This window comes from Alnus glutinosa, chromosome 1 (genome assembly GCF_958979055.1).
Source record: "Alnus glutinosa chromosome 1, dhAlnGlut1.1, whole genome shotgun sequence".
In the NCBI taxonomy this organism is placed as follows: Eukaryota; Viridiplantae; Streptophyta; class Magnoliopsida; order Fagales; family Betulaceae; genus Alnus; species Alnus glutinosa.
Window position 1 is genome coordinate 42,052,666 of NC_084886.1, and position 11,307 is coordinate 42,063,972.

The 11,307-nt window shown below is 37.1% G+C and overlaps 1 protein-coding gene and 1 long non-coding RNA gene across 2 annotated transcripts; one reads left to right on the forward strand and one right to left on the reverse strand.

Annotated features, from left to right (window-relative positions):
• Nucleotides 1–319: 319 nt before the first annotated feature.
• Nucleotides 320–5,502, reverse strand: LOC133882111 (ATP-dependent (S)-NAD(P)H-hydrate dehydratase). Its single transcript, XM_062321217.1, has 11 exons — nt 5,188–5,502; nt 4,746–4,822; nt 4,442–4,551; nt 4,239–4,353; nt 3,889–3,951; nt 3,588–3,751; nt 2,847–2,908; nt 1,587–1,653; nt 1,142–1,207; nt 897–1,025; nt 320–798 (listed from the first exon to the last, which is right to left on the reverse strand). The coding sequence occupies exons 1-11, from the start codon at nt 5,441–5,443 to the stop codon at nt 771–773; spliced, it is 1,137 nt and encodes a 378-aa protein (XP_062177201.1). The 5' UTR covers nt 5,444–5,502; the 3' UTR covers nt 320–770.
• A 209-nt stretch (nt 5,503–5,711) lies between these two features.
• On the forward strand, nt 5,712–7,501 carry LOC133882120 (uncharacterized). The gene is made up of 2 exons (XR_009902628.1): nt 5,712–6,008; nt 6,790–7,501. It is a non-coding gene; the product is annotated as an uncharacterized LOC133882120 (long non-coding RNA).
• The last annotated feature ends 3,806 nt before the right edge of the window (nt 7,502–11,307 follow it).

An 11,307-nucleotide genomic window follows, 5' to 3' on the forward strand; every position in this document is an offset into this window, starting at 1 on the left:
GGTATAAATTGAAATCATAAATGGGTAACACCTAACTTCAGTTGCATTAATTGTTATTCTCCTTCCTCTTCACAAAAACAACGACTGACTTAATCATCGGAGGAGGCATCATTGGCCAACCCCCGGCATACCCCTTTTTCTGTTTTGCAGATCCCAAGTCCATCGGCCCAACAATCCTCTTCGGGCTCTCACTGTTAGAAGGACTACCCAACGATTGACACGTCACCGTTTGGAAACTGTGTAAACAATGCTAATGATCTTTTGCAAAAGAACCAAAAAGAAAAGAATGTAGACTAGGAGCATGAGAATGATCATTACATTTGTGGTAAACGGACCAATGTAGAAAAGCAACCCTTCTTAATATGTCAATCTTCTTCACAGCACGATAATACATCAAAATTGCAAGCGAAAGAAAAGGACCAAAATGGGGAAAGAGAAAGTTAAAGCTTAAGTCATACGTACAAGACAGAAGTTTACATGATTAGGAGAAAAAAGAGATATAGGTTCAGTCCAGCAATGTCTTTCTTGGGGCCAACCCCGTGAACACCGGCTAAGGATACTCTTCATTTCATTGTCAGAATTTAAAGTTGGTACATTTAATGATATGCATAACAGATTATTTAAACTTTTTAAAAGACGTATCAACATTGACATCATGTACACCGTTTGATGCACCAACTTTAAATCATGACCATAAAATAAATACTATCTATTTCATTTGATATTGAGATGATCATATTCCGTGAAGTCTGCACGGTGAAACAACAGCATCAACTGGCAGGGCAGATATCCTCCAAACTGCAACCCCGAACCCGGATTAAAAAAAAAAAAAAGGTTCAAGTTAGAGACTCAACTCTTGTTTTCCAATTGAAGACCATTCTCAAAGCAGCCAATACCTTCTCCCCAAGCACTCGATTATATCACTAGTGAGGGTAGACCTTTTCTTATTCTGAAAAGCAAGTGATGCAGCTTTCCTCATCAAAGCAGACGCAGCAATGCAACCCAACATTGTTGGATTAATTTTGCTGAAACGATCATAAATTTAAGGAAAGACCCAATTTCAAACAAGTGCAAGACTATATGGAACGAAAATTAAGAACTGTAAGCAACAATATAATTATACATAAATTAAACTTCAAACCTGATGCTCAAATCTCCTTCTGCAGCTGAAAGACGTTGACGAGCCCATGATAAAAATACTGCAACACTGGAACCAACAAAAAGGAAATATTCATTATTAAATCTCAGAACTCCAATGGATAAAAGACTTTGTAAGGTCACAATGTTTGAGTTCTAGATACGCATCAGTTTGTATCATTCTTTACCTCATGATACAGTTCCAATCCTCTTTCCCTCATTTCTTTACAAGATCCAAAAAAAAAAAGGTACAGAAAATAATGTGAAGAGGTAGGTGTAAAAGATGAAAGAAAAAAAAGGAGTAAAGAGAAACAAACACATCAGATTTGAAATAAGCCATCTGAAGTAGTCAACTCAACCACCTAATCCCATAATCAGACATCATCTAAACATCAGCAAAAAAATTTCTCTAGTAGAATATGTGCTCAAAATCATAAACAGTCGCTTGCCTTCCAGAAAGTATATCACCCTGTCCACCACAGCGTCGAGGAGAACCATAGATGCTCACTGATTTGACTGCACAAAGCATCTTATTATAACTAAACCAAGTTCCAGAATCACACGCTTTTAATAACAAAAAATAAAAATAAAAATTGTAGCAATGCCTCAGAAACCAAAGTTAGAATACAAAGGATGTGGAGACTACTTCAATTTGGTTCACACAGTTGGACAGCAGCCAAATCACGTGACTCACAAATTACTCAAATATTCAAGCACGAAAAGTGAACATTTGTTAGGTAATATTCTCCAAAAGACCTTTAAAAATACCAATACTACCTAGTTTGGTGGTTCTTATGGCTTGCCTTCTTTTCCCCCTCGCAAGAGTTGCTTTCTTACTAGGGTTTTTCAATCCTTTTTTTTTTTTTTTGCCGAAGGTGCTTTTATTAGATTTCCCGATTTCCTCAAGGCGCAGGAAAAAAATATGTGGTCTTCCAACTTAAATTTGGGTTTCTTAGTTCAGTCTTATATTTAAATTCAGTTCCTTCTTTTTCTTCTCTAACTGTAATTGGTTACAGGCATGGTGACAAGTGACAACTAAGAAAACCCTCTAATTTTTTTTCCACTAATATATTTGCTTTTCTTTTTTGCATGCATTTAATGATGTGAAAAAATCTGAAAATTTACTTTATTGAATAATAATATCTGTATTTATATCGTTCAAAGAACCCGGGTAACAGTCTCAATGCATCTTAAAGAATGTACAAGACCAAATATTCCTGGATTTAAGCTCTATTTACATGAAAGTTGATCCAACCTGCTCAATGACTGGCCCTGAGTTGACCAATTTGACAGATTAGCCAAGCACAGCTTTTCAAAATTGAAATATAATATTAATGTAAATAATGGGAATGTCTCGAGATTACAACCTCGATGCTGCTAAAAATGTACCATTGGAAGCACTATAATCATTCAATCCAAAAAATTGAAAACCAGACCATAACATGCCTTATCCTACATTGCAAGGTCTGCAGGGAATCAATCAGCTTGTGGTTCCTAACTTCCTACTATCATGCCACTGTGTCAAGTCAACTGCACTACCACTGTTGATAATATATGCTTCCCAAATGATTAAACCATATTTTTCAGACCAATTTATAGTTTGACATGCATTCAAAGAAAAGTAACCACATATTATTTAAGCATAAAGTTTGCAGATTTATATAAAAATGCATGAAAATAAATTATTTCAAAATCATCTGATTCATTACCTGTCTCACCATCACTAATGAGGTCAGATTTTCCTTTCCGTAGGATGGTTACGCCACCAATCCTGACAAGGAGACACACACTTCAGCAAGTTTCCTATGACTACTGAATTAAGTCAGAGGAAAAAGAAGTATACCAAACCAAATATAATGTGAAGTTTATATGTACTTCCAGGAAAGCTACTTAAAGGAAGTATAAGTATTTAGTATTAAGCAGACTTAAGAAAATTGTCCAGTAGGGTTTAGGGGACTTAAGTGCCCTATAAATGGTGCTCAGCCACACTGGTCTACATCTATTTTTCGACGGTTCAAGATACTGGAATAATCACTCTCCATTATACATAATATATCCATGTTCCATTGCTGCAGAAATACTGTATTGTTTTTCAAATACAATTGGGAATCAGTTCACGGAATTGATCTGCTAATGCAACCAATCCTGTACACATGACAATCACCCAAAGAGTGCAGCTGTGCTGCTAATGGATCTGCATTCAAGGAGGAAGCCCCCTTGCCCAACCTAATTCCATTAATTTAGCTGGCATGAGGTTTCAAGGAATAGCAGCGTTCCATGTAGCAAACACCCTCTCTCTCTCTTTCCCTAGTAACACTCGCCCAACCAACCCCCTCCTTATCTCTTTCTGTGTGTGAGTGCATTTACATGTGTGAGACTTGTATGTTATGCATCAGCAAAACATCTCCAATGCCTCTACAACAATAAAGAAATTTGAAACATAACTTTACCCTTTGGCAAGAGACAGCAATTGCTCATGAGCATCTTGATCAGTAGCTTCACAATTCAGCACTTTCTGAACAATGCGCTTATATTCATTAACATTTGGTGTAAGGACAGCTAAGGGATAACCACTAACAAGATCGAGACTGTTTGTAACAAGAAAAAGTGCATCCTGGAAAAGACCCATATTGTCAGCTGAAAGGCCAAACCAGATGCCAATGATGCCATACTGTAAAGGTTACAAGTAGAAAATAGAATTATCAAGTACAAATTTGAACCCAATCATTCATACACTTGCAGATTACATACCCCATCTACGACAATCGGGACATTGGACTGTCTTGCATGCTTCATGATTTCACTAACACAGTCCTGGACATGATATGTGAGTCAGAAAATATTTTACAATGACATATGACAGAAAACACTGTATACTAAGAAGGAAGATCATTATACAACTGAATGCAAAACTGAAAGTAAAAGTGAAAAGTTTTCCCCATCACAGCCATGTGGATACTGCATAAGCATCATATGAATGTGCCCCACAATCAAAAAACAGAGATGTAGTAATAGTATCTATCTCATGAGTAAAGACTGTGAACTTCATAGCTTAAGTCGACCTTCTCAATAAACTACGTCAAGAATCAAGAAAAACAAACCAGAAGAAACGGGTCCCTTCCAAGGCCCGGACCAACAACGAGACAGTCAAATCTTTCCATCCACTTATCAACCTCTGCCAGAACCTTGCCCAATGTGGATAGTTTGTCCTCATCCCTGAAAATAGACTTCTATGAAAATCATCATCCCACTCAATGATAAAGTTTGCAGATTGAAAGGGATAAGCAGATCTAAAAAAACTCACCTAACATTATAGGATTCTTCTAAAATAGGGTGTACAATTAACTCAGGACTATAGCTTTTTATGACTGAAGCGGCATCTTTTGTACAGAAAACATGAGACAAATCTGCACCCTAGAAGGCAATAAGATAATTTAAGTTCATCCAAACTGGAAGATCATAAATAAACGACACAGTGAAAGCGCTTTTAAAAAAAGGAAAAAAAATAAAAATCAATAAACTACTATACCACATGCTTAAATTGAAACTAGCTAGGAACCACCCCCCTCCCAAAAAAGAAATCGAGAACTAGGAGGAAGAGCACTAACAATTTTTAGAGCTGAAATAGCCGCAAAATATGGAGCACCGGTGTATTCACGACACCCACCAATAACAGCTATCTTTCCTGATAGGAAACGTAAAGTGATTAAAGGATTAAATGAAATTTTTCATCATCTTATACAAAGCAATGGGGTAAAGTAAACATGGCAAAATGAAACCTCCTCCATTTTAATTAATTATTGCCTTTAGCACAAAGCATCAACAACAATAATGATCATTTTTATATTAAACAAACCTTCTGGAATCACAAAAATCAGTATAGATCAAACAAACAAAAGTGGGTGTCAATTATCAGTTATCAATTCTCAAATAGACACGCAGTACCATAGAGCAAGTACAGAGAGCCTTACCCACAAGACGTAGAATTAAAAAGCAAGAAGGAAAAGGAAAAGGAGTTAAAACTAAAGAGAGCTAGTTTAGCGAGTTCACCAGCTTGGCCTTTATGTTTAGTGGGATCAAGGGTCGGAGTAATTGCTCGCAAAATGTGCTCAGCATCGGCCTCCAAGGCAATCCCACTCATTGCCTTAGTTTGTTGCAGTATTTTCTGATGGGTTTGATCAGTGTAGCCCCCAAGAGTCCTTATCAAGAATTGTTGCCTTCTGAAAACAGCCGAGGAACCCAACATACAGTGTTTCGCAACACCCAGAAAGGCGAACTGAGAATTCATGCCATGTTTGACAAACATGAGCCAAACCGCACACAGAAACGAACGCAATGAAATCCAGAGACTTGAAAATGTGATGGTTTTCGGCCCATCTGGGGCTCTCGTGTTTGTATAACAGGCCTAACTGGGCCGGGCCTATTTGCTAAACATACGGGGGGGCCAACTGGACAGTCGTTTAGCCAAATTGTCCGTGTCAAACAACCGCCGTTAATCATTTCTTTGATTTCCCCTTTGATTCCTCTCGCTCTGATCCGTCTTCGATAGTTCGCGGCTCGCGAAGAGGGAATGAGACGGAGGTAGAAGTGAAAGATGGATCAAAGGACGAAGATGAATGCGATTAGGTCGGGGATAGTGGTGGTGGGAACTTTGGCATTCGGATACCTAACCCTACAGCTGGGGTTCAAGCCCTTTCTCGAGAAAGCTCAAGAAAAACTCGAAAAACCTGACCCCTCTCCACCCTCCCAGTAGACACGCCACACTCTTAGCTCTCTTTTAGATCCCTTTTTTTTTTTTTTTTTTGTCGGGTTTGTTTCTGTACTCAACTGAGCTACGGTCTGTCTGGATCGAGAGACAAGGGGAGATAAAGGTATGGTTGATATACCCCTTTGCTCTCTTATTTCTTAGTGGAATTGGGCATAGAGAAATTTTTATTTTATTTTATTTTTTGTTGAAAACCATGATATTCATGGGGTGCGAAAAAAGATTAGGACTTTGTAGGGCCACTCTCAGTTAGAGGGTTAAGATTTTGGAAACTTGGCCACTCTATGAAATGATTTTCAAAGCCATTTAGACTGCAATGTGTAGCCTTTATCGTCTTTTAGCTGTTTAAACCACCTTGATCCCCCAATGAAGGAAGACACTGGGATATTAACACCCTTTGAGTCTGCTTCTTCTTCTTTTTCCATTCTCTATAATATTGATGACAATGGTCAAATTATCTGGTCTCTGTTAAACTCCGAAGTTTATATCATGAATGGTTTTTTACTAAATTCAGTTTGAGTTTGCTTTGTGACTAATTCCATATTTAAGCTTCATTACTATCGTTATTCATATCTGTTATTGGTAAAGATGCATCTTGCGCATTAACATATACACTTGTTCAATATGTATCTTTTGTAGTTGACAGAAATTTAACAGTTTCTTCCAAACCCATTTCATTGACATGTAATTTCCGCATACAGTTTAATGGTTGATCTCAGGGAGTGATGACAAACCACAACATTACTATTGGTTTGAAATATTTCTCACTTTGGATGCTATTTGTATGAATAGAGGTTACGAATTGGGGGAGGGGAACAGATTAATGTAACAAACTAAGATATGTTATATTTTGCATATCATGTTAATTGTTTCGAAATCTGTGTTAGATGGATTGGCAAGAAAATTTGGAAGATGAAGATGAAAATTGGTTACTGAATTGATATCAAAGAAGACGGATGGCTGTGGCTCAAGTTCTTTGTTTGGTCACATATGAAATGTACATGGGTCATGTATAATGCCATAAATACCTTGTTGATCAGCCTGCAGCATCTTTGAATAGCAAAAAACACAAGGGTTTGGGGGATGATTTTTGTATGTGAGAGTTTGAAGGTATAAGGGCAGCAATTAAAAATGTTGCAGAAGCAATCAGGGAGGGAAATGCTATTATAAAGAAAGGTCAAGCTCATGTTTAATTGGAGGAAGAAGTTTTTTCTGAATTGGTGAACATGGGTGTTGAACGGAACTTACGCTACCGGGCCTATACTTTCCTTACTGAAGATGCTGTGGGGGTGTTCTTTGGCTGCCCAATTGATGAGCACAAGAAGTTTTTGCTTCAAATGATGTGTGGTCCCTTTGATCCTTGATGAGCCTGTGTTATGGTGAATGAGACAAGATGGAACTTCTTTGTGATGTTTTGTGGTTGTTTCTTTTGTGGATGATTAGGTGTGTTTTCTTCTTCTTCTTTCTTTGTGATGTTCTTCCCTGGCATTTTAGTTCTTGTTAGAGCCCCTCACCAAATTTGCCGAGAAAAAACTTTCTCCACTTCATATTTTATATTTCTTCAATTTCTTACTCTTGTCTTGCTTCAAGAGTTGATTACTGATGCTGTGGGTTCCTTCATTTCGAATTTTTGGATGATAATCATGAAGTTTGTAGCTTATTTGATATACCCATAGGATGACTCTATATATTTTTTCGTTGATGTTGGAAACTTGGGAGTGAAAACCAAAAACACCTTGAATATTCATGAAATTGGTTGGATGTTGATACTGGTTTTGGATTCATCTGTGATTGGGTGATAATATAGTTGATGATTTTCGATTTGTAGTTATATCCATGGAATTTGTGGTTCAATCAATAGGCCCATGAATTGATTTGTCAATTTTCTGTTCCAAATCTACTGCCATCGGATCTTTCTTTCAGTTTTCAATCTTAATCAAATATAAAAAGAAAATGATATTCGAGGTTGCGGTTTTTCCATTTGTACAGCTTTCTGAGTTTCCCTCCAGGCCTTGAAGGTAAGACAATCCTTCTTTAACTATTGCTTTAAATTTTAATGCATGTTAAGTTCTCAGTTTATTCTTGAACGTTGAAAGTTTTTCAATTTCCTGCTCTGGTAGCTGGGTTTGGATTGTTTTCAAATATGATAGACGAACTGTTTTAATGAACTGGGTTTTGATTTTAATTGATTGTTTTGCAGATTAAGAGTTCAATGATGTTATTATGGATGGTTTGATTGCTAATATGAATGGATTTTAAAGAACTGTGTTTTGATTTTTAAGGAATAGTTGACTGCTTATGTGGATGTCGATAGTTTTAAAGCATTTTGAAGACTTGAGTTTGATTGTTGTGTGTTCTGTTCTGGAAATTTTTATGGTTGTTAATCGAAGGTGATCTATAGTTGATTTTTGCTTGTTGGATTGATTGTCATAGGCTCCGGGGGCGATAGTAATGGAGTTGTTATTTCCTATAAAATTTGTTTCGAATGTTGCGAAGAATTTTGAGCATAATGTTATATTTATGTTCCATTTAGACAATTCGGGTCATTATTGTTGCTGGTTAATTTTCAGGTTCTGGGTGAGTACATGTCTTCTCAATTTTTGGATGATAATCATGAATTATGTTTAGGAAATCTGTGTCATAAATGTTTCACATTGGATCAATTAGTGTGGTCATTAAGGTTTCTTGGGATCACTTTGCTCATTGTTTTGAGAACATTTGTTTGATTAGTGAAAATATGGAAAACGGGTTGCAATTTTTATTTTATTTTTTCTAATTGAAAGGGGGAAAAGGGTTACAAGAGAGGATATTTCCCACTCTTGATCCGGATGAAAAAAAAAAAAAAAGCATGGGTGATCTTATGGGAATGCTTTCAAACACTAGGAGAAGCGGCTTATTTAGTCAAATAATGTGTTCTAAAGTTAGCACTTTAAAAATAATGTGTTCTCCGTCATATCCATGAATTGATTTGTGGTTCAATCGATAGACCCATGAATTGATTTGTCAGTTTTCTGTTCCAAATCAACTGCCATCGGATCTTTATTTCAGTTTTCAATCTTAATCAACTATAAAAAGAAAAATGATATTCGAGGGTGCAGCTTTTCCATTTGTACAGCTTTCTGAGTGCCTTGAAGGTAAGACAATCTTTCTTTAACTTTTGCTTTAAATTTTAATGCATGTTTAGTTCTCACTTTATTCTTGAACGTTGAAAGTTTTTCAATTTCCTGCTCTGGTAGCTGGGTTTGGATCTTTTTGAAATATGATAGACGAACTATTTTAATGAACTGGGTTTTGATTTTAATTGATTGTTTCGCAGTTTAAGAGTTCAATGATCTCATTATGGATGGTTTGATTGCTAATATGAATGGATTTTTAAGGCATGGTTGACTGCTTATGTGGATGTCGATAGTTTTAAAGCATTTTAAAGAGTTGAGATCTGTACAAAAACCCTAGGGCAGCAAGAACAAAGACATGATATACGACGGTATGGCATTAGCAACTGACTTAAGGAGAGTGGTTGTAGCCGCCTGGGAAAGCAATTTTGATTTCCAACCGGAAATCTTTGAAAGCATTTTGTCCTTCAAATCAGCAAAGGATCTCTTCTTGCTTCTACGAAAGAAAAGGTGGATCCCGAGATATTTAGCCTTAGCCGAAATGTTGAGGAAGATACTGCATGCTTACAGTTTTTGCTAAAGAAGATAGCAGACTTGGAGGAGTTTATCTTCTGCCCAGACCCAACTAGAATAAGTGGAAAGGCAGTCTTGGATCACTCTTGCTTCTGACTCTCTGAGAGACATTAGCTTTGGAGAAGAACAGCAAATAAAAAAGATGGGAAACAGTAGGACGTTGCCTGCCTATTCTGATACCATGGATATTACCCAAGTTTTCCTCTCTGATGATGATTCTAGATAGAGCTTCAGCCTTCAGATTCTTCTCCACAGAATCTGAAACCCAATTCCTTGAAACTCAATCCTCGCAACCCATATCCATAAATCCTAACGAATAGTTTTTCTGAACTTCGAACAATTTTTTAAAGTTTTAAACTATCACAAATCCAATTCTCAAATCCTTCTACTCAAACTACTTTTGAACGAGAACTCAATTCTCCAATAACAAAATTCAAAATCCAAATCAATCTGATTCCATCAATGTTCTCAATCCTCCCATATTTACTTTCCTGATACTCAAATTCAAACCCGTGTCTTGTGGATTCGGATCTGCAGTCAACCAAAATCCAATGTTTTTTTTTTTTTTTTTTTTTTTTCAGAAAATATAACCAGTTGCTGAAGGCTGAAGCTAAACCCATTTTTTCTTAGAGACTGAACTGAAATTCAAATTTGCGTGAATATGATTGAAACAAGGGTTGGAAGGTCCAGATTAAAATTCAATTGCTCAAAGACTAATTAGAGAAAAGAAGGAGAAGAAGAACTAGATCGAGAAGAGGAAGCTGACTGTTAGAGATTGTTCAGTACAGAGCAATTTTTTTGTTCCTTTTTTTTTTAATTTTTTTTTTTTTTTTTTTTTTTTTTTTTTTTTTTTTTTTTTTTTTTTATAGATACAACAAAAAACCAATTACAACAAAAAATAAAAAACACAAATACAGTAGGGCCTGAGCAACCCAAAATTTAAACAATGAACATAAGTACACGGGGCAATGCTTCTGAAGATGCGGGCCTTTTGACTTGAGGCATGGATCCCACAAAGTCGGAGTCACCATTAAAGGTGATTTGACAAGTATATTGAGTCACAATGACCCAAACACAAAAACAAGGGTGAACATAGGGAGATGGGTACAACAAAAAACCAAGAAATACATAAAAAAAAAAAAAAAAAAAAACACACACAAACAGCAGCACTTGTACGGGTTGGGTGGGAAGCCGTTCTTGGAGGCGCGTGAGAAACACGCGTCTCCCAAGGGTGGCCTCTCAACAACAGGGAAAATAGGAATCAATTAAAGCCGCCGAGGGCTGAAGCGAAAGGTGGAGGAGGATGCAGGCATGAGCTCCACGCGCTAGTTGATAAAAAGAGCATTCGGGTGCGTGGGAAGCACGCACCGACATCTAGGCGACGATGGAGATGGAGAAGACGGCCGGTGGACTCCTGAGACTCCGGAGAACCCTTTACCGATGAGCATATCTTAAGAGAGAGGACGAAAGGGAGAAGATTTAAGTCCAAAAAACCTAAACCAAACACCAAACAAAAAATCCTCAAAACATGGTGGGTGATGGGGGATAGGCTCAAGAAACATTGTTGATTAGATGAAAGCAAGTAAAAAACTGGAAAGAAGAGAGAAAACTCTGGTGCAAAGCCAGCTCTGAGGGAGGTCCTCCAATGCAAAGCCAGCTCGGTGGTTTGAGAGAGAGCTATCAGACTTATTTGATCAAAGATAGTTGTGTGGTTGTAGG

Coding starts and splice junctions, on each gene's coding strand:
- LOC133882111 (XM_062321217.1), bottom strand. CDS start 5,443: ATGTTTGTCAAACATGGCATGAATTCTCAGTTCGCCTTTCTGGGTGTT. Junction 4,552..4,745: donor CTATTTCAGCTCTAAAAATT/GTTAGTGCTCTT, acceptor ATTGCCTTCTAG/GGTGCAGATTTGTCTCATGT. Junction 1,026..1,141: donor GAAGGAGATTTGAGCATCAG/GTTTGAAGTTTA, acceptor TGATCGTTTCAG/CAAAATTAATCCAACAATGT.